This window comes from Pholcus phalangioides, unplaced genomic scaffold (genome assembly GCF_987345545.1).
Source record: "Pholcus phalangioides strain wild (caught in Gottingen) unplaced genomic scaffold, Ppha-v1.0 ptg000004l_1, whole genome shotgun sequence".
In the NCBI taxonomy this organism is placed as follows: domain Eukaryota; kingdom Metazoa; phylum Arthropoda; class Arachnida; order Araneae; family Pholcidae; genus Pholcus; species Pholcus phalangioides.
The window spans coordinates 28901019-28920571 of record NW_028301597.1 but is presented as its reverse complement, the minus strand read 5'-3'; the positions used below and the strand labels follow the sequence as shown (position 1 = coordinate 28920571).

The 19553-nt window shown below is 34.8% G+C and overlaps 1 protein-coding gene across 1 annotated transcript; it reads right to left on the bottom strand.

Moving 5' to 3' along the window:
- Window positions 1–3890: 3890 nt before the first annotated feature.
- INPP5E (Inositol-3-phosphate synthase) lies at window positions 3891–17316 on the bottom strand. Its single transcript, XM_089231279.1, has 11 exons — window positions 15517–17316; window positions 13410–13530; window positions 13105–13202; window positions 10598–10722; window positions 9324–9443; window positions 6771–6875; window positions 6014–6181; window positions 5774–5886; window positions 5508–5644; window positions 5036–5082; window positions 3891–4472 (listed from the first exon to the last, which is right to left on the bottom strand). Exons 1-11 carry the CDS (start codon window positions 17115–17117, stop codon window positions 4399–4401), a joined length of 2709 nt encoding a protein of 902 aa, XP_089087405.1. The 5' UTR covers window positions 17118–17316; the 3' UTR covers window positions 3891–4398.
- Window positions 17317–19553: the final 2237 nt, after the last annotated feature.

Below are 19553 nucleotides of genomic sequence, written 5' to 3'. Positions count from 1 at the left end.
GGGGGGGGGGCGGTAGAAGCTATGGGTTCATAGAATAGCTATTATATGCTATGGGTTCGCTTACGTCGAGTAGGGGCGGGAGAAAAAAATTTCTGAAGAAAGGGAGCGATGGAACGAGAAAGGTTGGGACACTACCATAACTATTTTTTTTGGCCATGCAGTGTACGTACTCTATTTTGCTTTTTTTTGTAACAATATTTTCGTTGCGAAAAACAAAAATTTAATTGAAACATTCATGAAAAATAATAGAAGAGAAACATAGTTAGCATAGACTTTGTAAACCCCTAATAGCACCATATAACCAGCATCAAAAAAACAATATCATAATAGCACTAATAGTTTTTCCAGATAACACTAAATTTAAAAAATTATGACAAAGATATGAATTGGAAAACAAACCTAATCAAAAATTTGATAATTTCTTCAGAGTCATTAACATGTTTGATTATTTTGTCACATACTTTAGACTCATTTAGCCTTGTAACAGCTAATTGGACTAAGACTAATAGCTCAAAGTTTGACCTCAATGACTGGTCAAGTGCCTAGTCATGATGAGAGCCTACGCTTGTCTAACCACAAGGTACACAAATGACACAGGTACCAGGTAGCCAGCTATTGACAATACTTTTATTCATATGCATTCTTAGAGAGCACAGTCACCTGATGACCAGTGGCGTAGGAGTCAGGGGTGCTGTGGTAAGGTGGTGCAGGGGTAATTTGTAGCAAGGATCAGAGCACCCCCATAATTGATTCAGAAATTAAAATTTCTGATATAAAACTAAAGACGAGCACCCACAGTTTCGAAACACTTTAGACACATGAGCCTGACGCTTTCAGTTAGAATGGCATTTAAGCTCAGGTTTGAAAAATATCATCTCTATACACACATTTATACATTCAGAAATACTGAACCTCATTTTTTACTAAAACCAAACATGACTACCCTGCACGTCATCTTCACTTCATCTGAGTCTTACCATCCAACAAATTGCAAAGGCAAGATAATGAGCACAGATTAAGTGAAAGACTGCACAGCCCTAGATTACTTAGGGCGAAAATTGACTAAAGTTTGAATAAATTAACAATTATATCTCCAGTGAAGACCCAAATAAAAAATAATGCATACATATACAGTAAACTCTCAACTATCCGGCCTAATGTGGTGGAAGGATAGGCTGTTCTACAAATACTCTCTTCCTACCCTACCCATACAAAAAACTTATTACAGAAAAAGGAAGTCTGAAAATAAAAATATTGCTCAAATTTTAAGATAAATTTTATAATGTCCAACTTAATTGCATAAAAACGTAATTGCTAAAATCATATACACCAAGGTCATAGCGTAGGGGGGGGGGGACCTGGTCCATCCGTCCCCGAAATGTGAGAAAATGACCGGAAAAAGATGTTCAAATCTATTGTTCCATCACTTTAGTTCCCCCCTCTGAACGAAATTTCTGGCTACGGGCCTAATATACGCTGTACAGTATAAATACATACTCTTTTAACCCTCTCAGCAATATTGATGAGATATCTCGCCTCTTATTTTAGCATTGACAAGCTCAGGTATTTTATAAGTTGATTTCTTTTGATGAAACACTTTTCCCTATAACTTTTAGTTTGCACCTGCTGAAAATTGGAAGAAAGCCTAGTTCATTAAAAAAAGAAGATAGATATAACATTTTACAGGGGGTTTGCTGATTTTTATTGGGCCGAAGAAAGAGTTAAAGTAAACAAAATATTCACATTGATTCTTACAAAAATTATTTTAACGTATTTCATTGATAAATGATTACATTTTTAATGCCTCGGGAAAATAAATTATTCATCATTTTATTATGGAGCATTGTAATTATTTTTAAATGAGGCCAGACAGTACAGAGGTTGGATAATTGAGAGTCAACTTTACATGTTAATTCATCAATTACATTTTCAATAGTTGTATATTTCGATTTGGTCTCAATCAAAAATATCAATGTAAACCAAATAGAGTACAGTGATACTTTGGCTAAAGAATGCCTCAGCTTACAGATTTTTGAGCTAACAAAAATTTTTCCACGATTTTTTTTGTCTCAGCTAGTGAATATGGATTCGGCTAACAAACATTTTCATTGTATGAATGCACATGCTAACCTAACACACCCATGTTCTGAGCTGTATTTTCATGCTGATCATCATCAGAATTACTGTTACTTGAGTCTGATTAACTCATATCCATCTCAAATTTTTTTTCCAGATGTACCTCCACTTCTCTTTTGTGAAATTTTTTGAAACATTTCATGTGAAATGAAAGATTCGGATAACAGAAAATGCATTGAAAAAAATATGTCTATGTTTTCAAAGTACAGTTTCTTTCAGTGCAAGACTCAGAACTGAACATCCTGAACAATTCTAGGACATTATCCTTTCCAGCTGCATGTATCAGACACAGAAATGAGCTGACTAAATCACAAATGAATGAAGACACCTATGAACTTGACTGGAGTGTGTTAACACCAGCTTTGGTTGGATACATAGTGTAACATAAAAAGATTTTCGATATCTCATGTTTGTATCAAAATTCTCATTTATACAATTTTAGCTATCAATCAGTTTTTGTCTTTTTTTATATTGCTCCATGGTGTTTCAAAAAACTCGACTTTAAATTTTGTGCAGAACTTGGGACGAATTAAACAAATTTCCATAGAAAACTATGAGAAATCATGTTTCAACTAGCAAAGATTTTGACTAATGAACCTGATTGCAGAACAAATTATCTTTGTTAGCCAAGGTATCACTGTATATAATAACTCATATAATAAAATAGAACAAACAAACTTTTGCCATTTTTAGCATTTAAATAGATATCTCTCAACTTCATTCAAATTATTTCTGTCATTACACTGGATAATTGCATCTCTGCAATTAGCATCAACGAACTCAATGTCACAGCTGTTAACAAAAATATTTGATCGTAAAACATGGCACAGCCAGTGTTGAGCACCATATAAAAATAATAAACAAAATTATAAGAATACAAACACCAAACCAATAATGAAACAACTTTGAATAAATGACTTCAGACAAAAATGATTGGGACAATCATGTAAAATACAAGCGTAGTAAGGGACAATCATCAGACGCATACTGTGTATATATAGACTAGGATACATAAAATTTAAGGCATTTATTTCTGATGCTCTTATGAGTTCTATGTTCACAGACACGCATATTTAGATTACCATATTTATGGACGGCATCATATTAATAATATAGGCATGATACAATGTCTTTAATTTCTGATATAAATCAATCCTCAAGCAAGTTCTGATTTCATTAGAAACAACACGAGTATATAACATTATTTGCGTGTAAAAAGTCAGAGACCAAGTACCTGAATTCCTTACTTTTAGTTATCACATAACAAATTACAGTAGAACCTCATTATGATGGACTAAAAGAAGTTATAGGTTGTCTGTTTAAATGAATGTCCAGTTTATAACTAATAAAAGAGCCTTCAACATAGGCTGAATTGAAAAGATGTCTATATATATATGTGTACAATGCATTAATCTAAATTTTTCTTGCTAGTGAGCAGTACGAGTTGTACAGCGCATCCATGTTTATGCAAAGCATCACAATGACCTGTGTTTAGTCACTTGATTAGAAATGTTAAACTCGACAGATAAAATTAAGCACCATTTACTATTATTACAATTTTTTTTACTGTTGTCATAGGGTTCATAATAATAAGGTTCTACTGTAACTCCTGAATCTATGAAAGGTAGCTGCATATTCAAGTTTCATAACACTTTCATTATCATCAACACAAAAAAGTATCAAAATCAAACACATACTTCACTATTATAAGCTTAAAAATACAGCATCAAAAGATGGCTGGAAGAGATCTCGGCAACGGGATAAGTCCGGTGGCAAAGACCCTGGCGTTCATTCATTCAGCATCAAAAGATGATCTTGATCAACCAGAATCAATTAGCCACCATGAGAAACCGTAAACGCTAAAACTTTTTTGGTAGTAGTAATATATTTTCATACCTGAGAATAACAATTCGCACCATTTAACTAACTGGCCGAAACCTAGTAACAAAAACTGCTTCATTGATAATTGAAATATAAGTATGGATAAATTTATTAAATCCAAGACATGCATAAAACACAAAAATCATGAAACGACTAGACTATGTATCAAGTTATTTTTTAAGTGTGCATGAGAGAAAAAATGTGCTTTATAAATTAGGGATACATCAATTTGACTCTTTCTGAAAAATGTAAAAACACTTATCACAGTGAATGCGGCACTAATTAACATCATAACAGCACCAAACTTGATATGAAGTAAAAAAGTATTACACTAATATTCTGCGGCATAATTATAATGCCAAATCTTGGAGTAGAAATTTGCTACATGATACTGCATACAGTGCTATTTTTCTGACTAGGATTGACTTCAAGTGCTGTTGCTCTTCTTCGGTTAGCTGTAAAGAAAAGCAAATGTAAAAATCATGTTTAAAAATGGCTCAAATAAAAATTTAAAAATAAACATTTTTTAGTTTGAACATTTGATTTAGGTTTCTGACAATATGTATGTACTATTGTCTACTATTCTTTTTTAATTTGATGGTATTGTGATGTTTATATTACCACAGTGCTTCCTTCAATCATATAACCATAGCATAACGTAAATAATAAAATATTCATATACAAAGTTTCGAAGTATTGTAATCCAAAGTATTTAAATTTTTAAAATTGTAGTAGTTTTAAATTGTAAATTTAATTTTAATGATAAAAATTACTGTAAATCTTTAAATTTTGTAAGTCATTTTGAATCACAAGGATTGAAACATTTGTATAATTAAATTTTGTACAGATTTGGTAGCATTAATTTTAAAAAATCGATATTTTTGTGAGTAAAACTTATCAGTTTAATTCTCAATGAACTCATTCTTCAATGTTGAGATATAATGAGTAATTTAGTAGGAAAAAAGTCAATGGAAAGATTATGATCATAGCGTGCATAGCAAATATAATTAAATTTTACCTTCCAGATAAACCTCTCTTCTGAACATACCAGCTGCCAAAGGAATGCTGGAAACAAAATATTTATATTAATCCAATATAAAAATCCAGATAAAAATCTGAAAAATTAAATTATTTTAGTCTCTTCGTGCAGTTTCTGTTTTCATTTCAAGGGATATTTTTTGAGAAATGATTATTGCGAGACAAGTTGCTGTACATAATTTTTCATGTCACATTTTTTTATTATTATTTTAATTTATTTACTTAATTTAGACACAATATTGAGTTTATTGCTTACATATGATAGGAGTGGTTAATGAGCTAATGCATCTGTGCCATTCAACTCACAGTATATTACTTCTAATTGCATCAAAATAGCAGTTTTTGCTTTGTCATCCATACACATAACTTTGTTTTTTTTTATCATAACATTTTTAAACTAGTAAAAAACAAACATAGAGTCAAAACTGAATAAACAGAGAACTTTCACTCACTTATCTCGTCCTGCTCTAATATCTACATTGAAAACTGCATAAACTGGCTTGTGATCTGAAGTAACAATATCTGGAACAGTGCTATAAAGGGTACATGTGATAGATCCTTTCTGTTTACATCGATACAATACACGATCCTGAAAAGTAAATGATGAATTCAATTATTCTATTTCATAAAAACAATTCATTTGAACAGATTTTAATAACAGAAACAATTGTCAAAATTTGAAAAAAAAAAATGATTAAAAACATGTCATACAACTTACAGTATATGAAGGCACTCTCATCTTATTGGAACTGAAACAACTTGTCCCAATTCTGAACTTATAAGATGGTGGAAAAGTTATATCACTTTCTTCAAACCCGTGAAATGCAATTCCTGTAAAAAAAAATTATAGGTTAAAGTGATGAATATCACTTAATAAAAATATATATCTATTAAAAAGCCTCATGTATCATTTTCAGCATATGTCTGCATTTTGAAAAGACAGAGAGATATTTATTACCTTTATCCATTGCTTTATGCAACTGGTCATGTTTCTTAAGGAATTCAAATGTATCTATCGTTTTCATCAACTTGCTTTCAACAAAATTCAAAACAGATGGTCTGTCATGATCAAGTCTAAAATTGAGGTCACCACACCAAAAGACATTGTCAAACCGTGATGTGGCATCTGTGATATGAAAGAAGACAAAACAATAACAATCATCATCTTTTAATAACTAATCTTCATGTTTTTTTTATGATTTTATACAGCTTGAGAACACAAAATTTGCACAATTTTCTACAACGAAAATAAAATTTGAGGATTATCGCAGCATCAATAAAAATTAACTCTTAATTAACAATCTAAAATGGTCATGAAAAGCCATGACATCCAAAGTAATTTTGAAAAAAAAACACAAGATACAATAGCGGTGTCCTGAATAAGTAGAGTGACTAAATTACTCATATTGTAAGGGCATTCCTATATTTCCCCTAATTTTGACCATCCTGACGTTTTTGATTTTTTTAAATTTTTTGTTAAATAAAAATGTCCTCTTGAACAAAGCTTACTTGAATTTGTGATCTTCACTGAAATCATGGATAAAGAAAATAATTTTTTTTTTTTTTTGTATTTTTTCGTTAAAATATGGTCACCACATGAATAAATACATAGCAATGAGGAAATATGATGTATAATAAGCAATATTCATCTCACAAAAATTAATGAATATAATTGCTCTCATAATAATTTCACAAAAATAAAAACTCTAACCAACCTTTGCTTTGATAATGTTGCTTCAGAGGAAAATTAGTAGGAAGACTTATTGCACTACAAATCTTCTCATAATCTGCCAATCTTTCCTTCAGTTTTCTTTCATGAGCTAAAAGGAATTTACATAGAATGTACTTATTTATGATTCATAAATGAACTTCATACAACTATGAACAAATATATGGAACATTTGCCATACCTCGTTGGGCTACAGCCACCTCGTTGGGCATTTTGCCTGTTGTGGCGTTGTATTTGTATTTGTATTAATATTAAATAGTATTCAGTTAAATTGCCCTAATCAAATATGATTATCAAAATTGATATGCAACAAAAAAACAGTTGGTTTTTCATTTGAAATAAACCAGTTTTCAGTGTGTGATATTAAAAAATTTCTCATTCACCAATAAAGCATTCATGATCATTTACTTACCTTTTTATTTAAACTGGTTGTTAATAATCGTCACATTTGGTATTTAAGTCAGTCTCGCGAAATTGGGCAAAAAATGAAAAAAACTATGAAAAATGTCTAACAAAAAATCCCAAAAAAAATTCTTAGAGGCACTTCTTTACCTGCTAATGAATGAAATATAGTCAGCAAAGAAGTCTGTTAAAAATTTGTGAGGAAAAATATTAATTAAAATTTAACCAAGTGACAAGATAGGTAAATTCGATGAGGCATTTTGCTTGTTTCAGCACTTAATTTGACACATTAATGCTTGAAAATCGCAACATGTTCCATCTATTTTGGTAGATCACTTTCAACTTTGACAAACACTGATACTCAGAACAACTTTTTGTCAATTGCATTTTTTTAAAATATCAATTTTATGAGGGCTAGAGAACGAGTTACATTCTCGAAGCAGCCTTTAGCTGAAAAATTACTGCAGCTTGATGTTGCAATGAAGAAATTTGGAGTTTTATTTTACTTTTCCCCCTTAACTTATGATCAAACCATCCTTCTGGTTACCCAATGCCAGGAGAAACACATTTTTATATGTTTTGCAACACTGATCAAGAACTAAGTATGTTGAAAGTGTGTGCTTTTCAGAAATAATGGATGTCTTTGAATTGAAATATGTGGTAAAGTGAAAATATATATATAATTTCCAATTATATACTGCTCACAAAAAAAGTAGCCAGGTTGTCATGATCGCACTCTCCCCCCTCCCAACAAAACCACAATTCACACATATATACATTCGAAGCTACACATTTTGAGTTTCTTTCCTGGCTCAGGAATTTTATGACACATTATTCTTGTATAGGGATGCGTACAAGTTGCGCAACATGATCACATTTATTTCTCTCATCACTTGAGACAGACATGTCACATTTTCATGCACTTAACTGCGAGCCAATAAAAACCCTTGTTGGATGTCAGGAAATAGTGTTTAACCGGTAGGAGGAGTTTCCACCGACTTGGTGTGAATACACATGACAAGTTTTTCGTCAGACAGTGATCGGTTTTACATGGGGAAAGTCACGTTTCGAACTCACTCTCTCTGCATGGGGGAAGGATAAAGGTGAATCTGACGATATCGTCCAGGGCTGCGTAACCGAAAAGGGATGAGTGATAAAATTCTAAATGTTATTCTTTACTAAGTGAGAGTAGCCAAATGCTGTTATTACCTTGTACTAAGTTTGTGTAATGTACCACGATTAGGGATAACCATGAATAAATTTAACTTGTAATGCTAAAAGCTAAAAAAAAAAGTCAAGTATCTTGATTACTTTCGCAATGTCCTTTCATAATCTCAGTATCATATGTGTTGCATGAAATTACGACCAGGCCAAATAGTTCCGCGACAAGATGAAGGACATTTAATAAAGACACCCACTTTTTTTTCCATAGATAAACCTAATTTGCATGGGCGGCGATATGAAGTGGCATATCGTGCCCTCCCGCTCCAGACTTTCAAGTCTATCTCCGTCTATGCTAATTTGTGAACTAATTAACATTCGTAATTGATTTAAAAGGTGATTCAAGTGATGGCTATATTTTTCTCAGCCTTCTAAACAGAAAATTTGATAGGTGGCAACTGGTGTGTTGTAGGACTTCAACCAGTTTTCCAAATGTCATAATGGGAAAAAAAGCTGGAGAAAGTTTTTATTTGGCTATAAAATATTGATAATAAATATTTAAAATTATAAAAAAGATGAAATATCAAAGTATACAGGTCCTAAAAATATATATTATTGGGAAAAAGAATATATTTTAGTTTTAATAGAAAGTTATTATTTTAAAATTTAAAAAATGAGCTGGGGACAGCCAGAAGAAGAGCATTTCTTTAAAAATTTACAATTTTTTTTTGAGAAAATTTTGAAAATCTATTGATGGAAAAGTTAAAAATGAAATGATAACTTTTCAGAAACTGCAATATAAACAGAAAGTGACAAAAAAAGAATTCTGTACAAATATATTTTATATGAAGTGCTGGGGACACAATTTAGGCCAATTTCGTGAGAATGATTAATTTATAAAACCGTCATTATAAAACATCAAGCATTGCAAGCATTTTGAATTGGAAACATAGTAAATCTGTGATTACAATGGTACCTGTCAAATGTGAGTTTATGAACAAGAATGAAGTCCCAAAAAACATGAATGAGATAGCAACAGCTCCTTTGGTTTTGACCATAGAGCCTGGCCTTGTTGGTACATGAGCTTCTTCTGGTTCTGAAATCAATCAGACCAAGAAATTAAAATAATTGTTGAACAATATTTTTAAAATAATAATACTATATCCATTATAAAAAAATACAAATAAAAATAAAAATTTATTTAGTGAATGTGAAAGTTCTTCTAAATTCAATAAGTAGACTCACAATCCCCCCCCCCAACTCCCAACTAAAAACAGTTGCAACACAACATTAGAGGGAACAAGTCACTGCCTTGGGACCTCACACTTTTGAGAGGCCTCATAAATCTCGGGGCTGCTACTGAATAAAAATAGCGTATGTTTACTCTTCCCCGTGGATGTTACTTTTTGATTTATTGTACAGTAAGTAATCCTTCTTTGCAAATTTGCTGTTCCTTATTAGATAATTTATATGATTTGGAAATAAAATTTAACTTTTGGGGTGTTCATCTTTAGGAACCTTATTTATCTTGATATTCCCTATATATTAAATGATGGACGGCAAAAAAATCTTTTCCAACCAAATCTGGCCAACCTTTTCTTTCCCGTCCTAATTGAAAGACCAAAAATGTTACCCGTGTCACTTTACAACATAAGTGTGCCCCTCATATCTTATTTAAGATCGCCAGACCATTCCTCTTATTTAAGGTTGCCAAGCATCCTGTATTTTCAATAAATCATAAAAAATATACATTAAATTTGAAGTTTAAACATTTTTTTTACTTTTTTTTATATTTAGTATATGGCATCATCTATCATGACACACAATCACAAGAAGAAAATGTTTGAATTTCTGATGATCCTTTGCCAGGTTACAATCTTTGGCAAGGTGAAAAATGCTACAATGCAAAGCATGATGTCTAAGGACATCATCTATGATCACCCACTACAATGCTGTAGTGGCTGAAAACTGCGCTTGAAAATTGTTTTTATGAACTATATTTTACGACTTTGAAAAGTGTCTATTCATTGTATGGGCATGAAAAACTTGACAATATGAGTAGGCTACCTACCTACCATACAACAAATCGGATAGTCTTCATATATAACTGAGCAATTTTTTCTAAAGTAATAGTGCAATACCCAAAAAAATTCTGTAGTTTCAAATATTTCCCACCATTTTAAAACCTGTGTGGCAGGGGAGTCATTATATTATATTAATATTGAAAAATAAATTGATTAATTTTCATACCTGAACAAAACCATATGAGATCTCTCCTTATGAAAACAGCTAAATGCAAGAGGCCAAGACAAGTGGACATCAAAAGAACATGAGATGGACCTAAAGTAGTCTGCATCAAGACTTCCCATTCAGATCTGCAAATAAGTTGAGGTTCAGAATATTATTTTGTTTTCCCACAAACATAAACAACTGATCCTGCTATAGAAAAACCAGCTTATAACAGGGGGCATCTTAACCTTTGAAAGGGAGACTTTTTTTCCTCATTGTAAGCAGGTGTGTGTGTGTCCTAGGAACCCTCACCGAGTCGAAAAGGGTGAAGAGTCCCTCTACACTTGTGTCTTCCACTCCCTCAGCTGTGCTAGGGTAAAACAATGGGTTAAGTTGACACTGCTTAGAACATACAAATTTTTAGTCCTGTCTCACAGGATATTCTGTTATACGATTGGATATAGCAAGGCTTTAACAATATATCATGGTGTGTCTGGTCATTACTACAACTAGAAAATTGGTAAATGCACCTGAAAAAAAATTTCCTTGTGGAGTTACAAAATTGGAGTTCAAGAGCAGTACAAGTTTTTTTTTTTTCAATTTATACCTGCATATACATCAGCATCGAAGGTATGTAAACTATGTGCAGTGGCTTATTTACAGGGAGCTTAGCAGGTTATAGCCCAGAGCAGCAAGTCCAGAGGGGCGGCAAATTTGATGAATGATTGATCAAAGAAAATAGTAGAATGGGACAAGGGCAGCAAAATTTGTATAACACTTCATAAATCTTCCTCTCCCAGACAGCTAAGGGCTAGTTCAGTGAGTGACTTAGAAAGTCTTTCAAACATGTGAGTGAGCAAAAGAATGACTTAGAGCATGAGCAAGCATGTGAATGACCAAAAGAATAACCTAAAGCATGTGTAAATGATCAAAATCTTGCTGATATACCCAGCAAGGAACCATGTCAGTGAGCATTCAAAAGAGTGACCTAAAGGATGTGAATGACCAAAAGAGTGAGCTAAAGCATATGCAAGCTTGCGAATAACAAAAACAGTGACCTAGAGTGCATGTAAGCATATGAAAGACCAAAACAGTGACCTAGAGTGCGTGTAAGTATATGAATGACCAAAAGAATAACCTAGAGCATATAAATGTAACATTTAAATGATCAAAAGAGTGACCCAGCCAAAGAGCCATGTCAGTGAGCAACCCAAAGAGTCACCTAGAGCCTGTGCAAGCATATGAGTGATTGAAAGCGTGGCTTAGAAATGCAGGTGTTACACACAGGGCTGTCTTAAGAGCATCATGGGCATCCCATGCCTTAACAGCATCCCGGGTCAAGTGATTTTTCCGACGCCCTACCAGTAAATTCTTGAAAATTTCAACCAGATCTAGTTTTTGTGAGGCCCTTTTTCTCTTGAGGCCCGGTTGGGCCCATGCCTTAAGACGGCACTGGTTACACAGTTGTAAAAAGACTAACTTGCAATAGTGAAAGGAGGCTATGAGTGTTATAGCAAAAGGCAGCGAATTTGAGGAGAGAATAATCAAGAAAATTAGACCAGAATGGAAGAAAAGTGGGAAGAAATTTGTGTAGTCTGCCGGCAGCAAAACCATAAATGGGCCTCTTTCTATGTCCTGGAAAAGTCAAAATAAACATTATTTTGGACCTGTTTTTCTGGAGAAAAAAAATGTTTGAGTCTTGAAAATATTTCCTGACACCTACATTTTTCCATATTTGTCAAGCCTTGGGCATAGTGAACCTCCCAGGAGCTTCTATGATTATTTTCCAGCACTAAGCCCCCATGTCTGGCAAGGAATAATTGTTTACTGCCACCACCATCTCTGAAATGGTAAACGATTATGAAATAAGATGAATTTGGTTCAACTCCCAGGGCACCAGACATTCCCCCCCCCCCTTCCTCTGCAACACTTTCTTTACCAATTTGGCCCTGCTTTTCTTCAAAACTCCTTTTCCATTCCTTTGGATGAACTCTACCATTTTCAGGGGTGAACAAAAATGAAAGTGATAGCAACAAACAATATAGATAATCCAGCCATGTACTCAAGGCGTAGCGAGGGGGGTCTGGTCATCCCCCCCCCCGAACAAAATTTCTGGCTACGCCCCTGCATGTGCTAGTCGTGGCCATCCAGTAATCCAGTGTTTTAGGCAGGTTTTCTTTGAATGTGGAAGAGAAAAATATGTCACTGCATGTCTGTGAGCAGAAAGGCTTTTCGATTAACTTCCACTTATCCTGCGAATTGAGTAATCCGGCACACCCTGGTCTGATATGTGCCACATTAGGGAGGCCTAATATGTTTTAATCAGGCCCATAGCCAGAAAATTTCAAAGGGGGACAAGTGGTGTTTCCAGTGGGGACCAAAGCTATTGAACAATAGACTTAACTATATCATTCCATACATTGCATCCATTTTCTCATATTCTGAAGGAGAAGAGACCCACTAGTAGTAGTCATCATCCCCACTAAGCCTTGATTGTAATAATTTTGAATAAATCTGGTAATCAATACCTTGACTGGCTTCCTTCTTGAGTACCAACAGCATAAATATCAGGAACATAGGGAAGTCCAAGGGGAAGTAAAAAATCATCAATGCTCTTCGGTGGAGCCTGGGGGGAGAAAATGTGCACTCGCATGTATTATCACACAATTACAAATAAAATCAATTAACTATAGGCTATGCATTATGCATGTTAGATTTCTTTCGTCTGAATTATAAAATAATTTAATATTTAAAAGAAGTAAAGTTCAAAAGAATAGACTTAGCGGAATAAATGCATTAGTGGGGGGGTACATGATTTGCGATAAGAACTTACATGTTCATTCATATTCCATGTTCCAACAAATATTTTTGCTTTCTTCTCGGGAAAATAACGAGACAACTCCTCAACACCAAGCAACGATCCAGCAGCACGAACACTTCCCACAACGTAACTTCTAAAAAATCATAGAATTGGGGGAACTTTGAGATAATTTCAAAAACAACTGTAATGCATAATTTGATAAGAAATATGAACATCATTCTGCTAGAAAATTTTTGCTCAGGTTTGTTTGCTTAGAGCAGGGCTATAACTAGAATTTTTGCTACCCAGGGCAAACATTATTTTGCTGCCCTCACAACTTTCAAAATTTTATAATTCTATAGTGGTGTTCTTTGTTTCCACATAAAACTTCAACCCCTAAATTTCGCCCCCTCCCAGTTCCAAGTCTTGGCTTAGAATCACAATTACTATACAAAAGATATTTAAATCATTTGAACCCATGTTCTACATTTTCCCACATTTTAAGCATGCAAGTACGTTTTTTAGGGTTTCCTTGCACGGTAAGTTAATACCCCGATTTATGCTATCTATGCATTTACACATCGTCTCATCAAAAAAATTATATTTTTCAATTAGACCCATTTTGAGGTAAATATTGAAGGCTTTCGCTTTTGATGTCATGTGTGCTCAGAGGGTCACATCAACGCTATGAAGAGACAAGAAAAGAATAAAGAAAACCTACACAATTCTCTCTCTTATGAAGAGGAGGAAGGGGCATTAACAGTAAGAAAATGGAGCTCAACTTATCAGATTTCTGAAGGAATAAATCACTGTATGGGCAGAGATACAGGGGAGAGCATGGGGGCAGGGCTGTTTCAAGAGCATTGTGGGGCCCTGGGCCAAATGATTTTTATTAAGCCCTACATGGCACATTTTTGAGAGTTTTAACCAAATTTTTGTGAAGAAACCGGGCCACACCCAGGTAGGCAGATGCGTTAAAAAGACAATGTATGGGTGGCAACGCTACCCTTCCTCAGCATCAGACTGGGCCAACTGATCTAATGTCGATCAATTGAAATTGTAAAATTGTCAAATGTATAAATTGTTGGAAATCATTACAATAATGAGTTCTCATGTAATTGACATCATCATCCTGCACTCCTCACAGCCTCTGCAGTCTATCTCCACCTATGAATCACTGACATAAGTCGGAAGTATCACTTTTTAGGAATGAAGGTACAATCAGGGTTGTAACAAGAAGTGGGCAGTGCCATAACTCAGCTGGAGCAACCGGGGGCCCGAGCAAAATGGGTGCCCCCAAAGAAAAATATACACTTATTTTGCATAATAACCCCTGCAAGGGGCCTCCAAGGAAAAGTCTGTCCGAAAAGGTATGCCTCCAAAGCAGAATGTTTTGCGATGTTCTGCAACGAGCCCTCAGCTGACTAAAAATGTTCTGCGGTGAAAATTCACATATACATAATAGCGTTTTTCTACACTATTCTTAAAATTCTTCCAGATTGTTCTGCGACGTACGTCGCACATTTTGGCACATTCTGCTTTGGGAGGTATGCTAACGCTATGGCTCTGAAGTGCGTCATTTTTATCAAGGGCAAATATAATTTTGTTACCTAATTTTTACCAACTCTTACATGTGTTTCTCAAAGCACACGTCGGGGCTCTTAGGGTCAACTTTAGTCAAGGGCCTTGCGGTGAGATGAAGATATTGATTTGTGTATATTTATGCTTTAAAGTGGTTTTTTGAAACATGAAAATATCTACTAAACTATTCTAGGGAGTCTCAGATAAACCATGGTTTGGGTAAGGTAACCATGGTGACAAAAGTTTATAAACCATCCTGACACTATAAACTTTTATGATTTTAAAAGAAGTGGGTTTTTTTCGTTCCCTCTGTGCAATCCTCTAGAGTTTGGACCAGGGCAAGCAGCCCCTTTGAAATGCTGCTGGTTTCAGGGCTTTTCTCTATGGTCTATAAAAAATATGCTTGTCATATTATCTGTCATTCCACCTGCTCGTTACTTGCCAACCAGCTCAGCAAGACATGCGAGCCCAAGCAGTATTGCTAGGTGTGCATCAAATGCAATCTTAATACAATAAATGTTGTAAAGTATCACCATTATAAATAGCTTATAAACTTCACCTAAGTCTAGCTTCTCTAACAGTCACAGGCAGTAAAACACTCGAGAAACACGAACTTTGAGACAAATCACTGGGAGAACTCAAACAGCTTTTCAAGCATAACTCGGAGCATCCTTTACAACTAGATCTTTTAGAAGTTTCGGATCTGGTTGCATGCTTTTTATTTCTCTTGCTTGTTTTATCAAAGGAAGCTTCGGATGCAAATATTTTTGAGGACTTAAAACCTGTAAATGGAAAATACTCTGTAGGGTTCGAGTAACTTATTTGTCCAAAGTAACAAGGTAATGAAAGTGTTCTTTTCAAAATGCTTTTCTTTTCCCCATAACAGGCAGTGACATATCTTTTGTCCACAAAACTTCCATCCTCATTTCTGTTGAGATCGAAAGACTTCTGGCATGCAACATCTGCAGTTATTTTGAAATCGGGAACATCAACAGCTTGGTGTCGTTTCGTCACCACAATTTCTTTTTCAACTGTAATGTCACCGTGTGAACTTTCAGTAGCACTCACTTCACTACTTTTTTGTGAACACATTCCTGTATTATCATTCTCATCTAATTCTGAGTGAGAAGAAGTTGAACCACCGTTACTGTTGCTCTGTTTCGAATCATCGACCATGAAAATATCTTCAGTGTCATCCAAACTTTCAGTGCTGTATTCATTATAAATGTTTTTTGAATAACAACAATCACTATGGACGGACACGTCATCATCATCATCATTGTCACCATCACAATCGTTTGATTGATCGTTCACTTGAGGATCACTCTTGAGCTCATCAATGCTCTGTTCAGGTGGGATGACAGAGAAATCGTTTCGATCACCGTGACATTGATTTTCACCCTCTATAACACCTGGCACAGAGTCAGATTCTACTGTTTCACCTTCTTGCATACCAAATTTTTTCACATCATTTTCTATCACAGTTTCTCGATTCAACAGCGGTCCTTCAGGTACATTTCCATTCTCGATATCTCCATGAACCTGTATAGAGGACTGCGTTTCTTCAGCTTCGGTTTCATTGTTTAAAGTTTCAGCACCAATAGCATTCTCATCTATGCTGTTCCGAGGAGTATCACTCGACGAAATAACAATCACCGGAGGATCTTTGAAAGGATTTTTTATCACAGAGTCCTCGTCCGATGATATCAAGCTACTCGATGAGTCACTAACTACTCGACTCAGTTCAGGAGACTTGTCACAATGAACTTCGGCGGAGGTCACAACCATGTTATGCTTGGGAGTTTCTGATGCTTTTGAAAACTCGCTGTCATCATAATTATCATAATCGTGGACAGATTCATCTACATTATCATCATTGTCATCCTCTTGGGTATAAAACCTCACAATGTTACTTGTAACTGATTCATTCGCATCACTCTCATAGTCAGATTTTGTGGCACCGCTTTTCTTAGATTCTTGAATAAGAGTTGTCGTTGGTGCAGCGGCACCTATTGGTATGCTTGGCAAATGTTCATTTGGGAGGATTTTGGATTTCCTTCTCTTTTTCCTTGCATTACTTGATGGTGGCAATCCCCTCTGTTTAGTCTTGGTCGCCCCAGCCGCATACACTTTGCTTGCACTCGGTAATGAGCTGAACATTTCTTGTTTCTTTTTGTAATATTCAAACAATAATATACGTTCAGAAATACATAAGTAATTAAATATTATTAATCAATATTTTAAACAAAAATCGCGAAGAAAAATGTTAAAAATTTGGTTTTTTCCAGGAATTTTGTGTGGATGTGTAATGTGTTTTTAATTTGAAAGGACGGATTTGTTTACAAAATTACGTCATCGTAGTTTTCTGCGCTATTTGAACTAAATCATGGCTTACAAAAGTAATGTGTAAAAAACCAAACAAAATTTCATGGAGTTTTTTTTTTTATCATTTGCTGTACCAATCTTTGGCATCATTTTCGGCAAAAAGCTTTGATTTTCTTACTGTGTGGATTTTCCATCGAGCTTATATTGCGTAGTATAAGCTCGATGGGATTTTCCCATGGAGGAAAGAATAACAGGAGGTGACATCAGGCAGGAAAATTGAAGCCGTTGTGGCAACCCTATGGACTGACAAGAAAGCCCAAACAAACCGCTCTTTTCCCTATACTTAACATGTGTTTTGCCGGATCGAATTCTCTTAAAATATTAATATCTAAATAAATTTAAGCACCATGACTGTTTAATGCCTCTTCAGGTAATCTACATGATTCAATAATGGGAAAAGATAAAATTTTATCCTTGTATAAGGGGTTTTTATATTTTTAATTTATTTTTGAAAGGGGAAGATCATTTTTCACTCTCAACTCGTCATCAGTATTTAGTTCAGTGCCTTCAATATATTTTAAAAATTTGATGTATCATATTAATGTCTATAGGAATATGATTAATTAAAATAATATGAAGCTCCAATAAAATGCAATTTTCATAATTTTTTCTTTTAACTGTTTATTTTGCCTTTTTGTTTCGTTCATCATTATCATAGATCCGGGACATTTCGAAAGTGTTTGAGGCCCGTGGGCGCTCGTCTTAAGCTTTACATGAGGAATTTTGATTTCTGAATAAATCCTGAGGTGCTCGAGCACCTTCTGACGTTGACGTAGCTAGGATTTTTGCCACAAGGGGCCAAGAGCATTTTGCCGCCCCCGTGCCTCAAAGTACTGGAAGTGCTCGAGCGTCCTCCACCACAGTGTATTTATGGTTTTGCTGCCTGTAGGCTGTACAAATTTCGCCACCCTTCTTCCGTTCCACTCTCATATTCTTGAATACGTATGATTGAAATATATGCCGCCCATCCGAACCTTCCGCTATGTACAGTAGATGTAGTATTGAGAAAAAAAATATTAAAAATAAAAAAAACTTTTTTTACGAGCCGCGATAAGTCATCTTTCTGGCCTATAGTATTTAGGAAAATAATCACTTGGGCTGTTTCCCCCCCCCCCCCCCCTCTTCATTTTGTACCTATTACTTTGCTTTTAAAGTGGCATGTGTACGAAAACTTGAAAAAAAAAAAAAAACAGTTTCGAATTGAATTTGAAATCTAAAATTGTTGTTGTTCTACCTAGACTGGAAGTATTTCTACAATATTTTAATATGAACAGCTGAAAGGCATTATATATGCTAATGTTTTGCATATATAATTTTTTTCGCAAAAAAAAAAAGTCAGATTTTTTCAAACACCACTTGTTCAAGTGTCTTTAAACATCGTGTCACTCTCAGCACTGAGGTATTACATTATGCTTTGGCATAATTTTTTTAAAATTAAAATGCCGAGAAGGAATTTTAGGGCACAAGATATGGGTAAATTTTGGTTATTTTTGCAAAAGGTTCCATGTTGTTGAAGTTAATATTCGAAAACAAATTACAACTAAAATTGTAAAAGCTCTCGTTCAATTATGTAAATATATCCACAGAATTTGAGGGGGAAAAAATCGAGTTCCTGAAGTGAATAGTAAATTTTTAAATGATTTTTAAAAACGGGGATGTTTCTCATAGGAAAGCATGGGAAGCCACGGTTTGTTTGGGCTTACTTGGTCCCTTTAATAGATCGATCACTGGCTTCATCTGGCAACCCAGATTCCCCGTGCTTTCTCAACGGAGGCGCTGGTCGCGTCACCTCCTGTTATTCATTCCTCCATGGGATTTTCCCTTCTCAATGGATTTTCCACGTTTCTCTCTCTCCAGGAAATGTGATCCCGTATTTGTTTAGATAAAATATGGTCCGCCTTAAACGAAGGAACAAAATGACTAATGCTGTCATCTACTGATAGGTTGGTGTACTAGAGTTTCTCAAACTGGTCGCTAGCTGACAGCACGTGAACTGGTTTGAGAGAATAAACGATAATAAACGCGCTAAATTTAAATTAAAGAATTTTTAGTAAGTGGTTAGGCCGTAGCGTGATTTCTCGGGCAGACTTTTTCTTTGGCCTCTCCCCCTCCCCCTTTAAAGATATTATTATGCTAAACAAGAAAAAAAAAATTTCGGACCCCATTCGACTCGGGGTGGGTTGCTCTGAGGCTATGTCCCGAGTTGTGGCA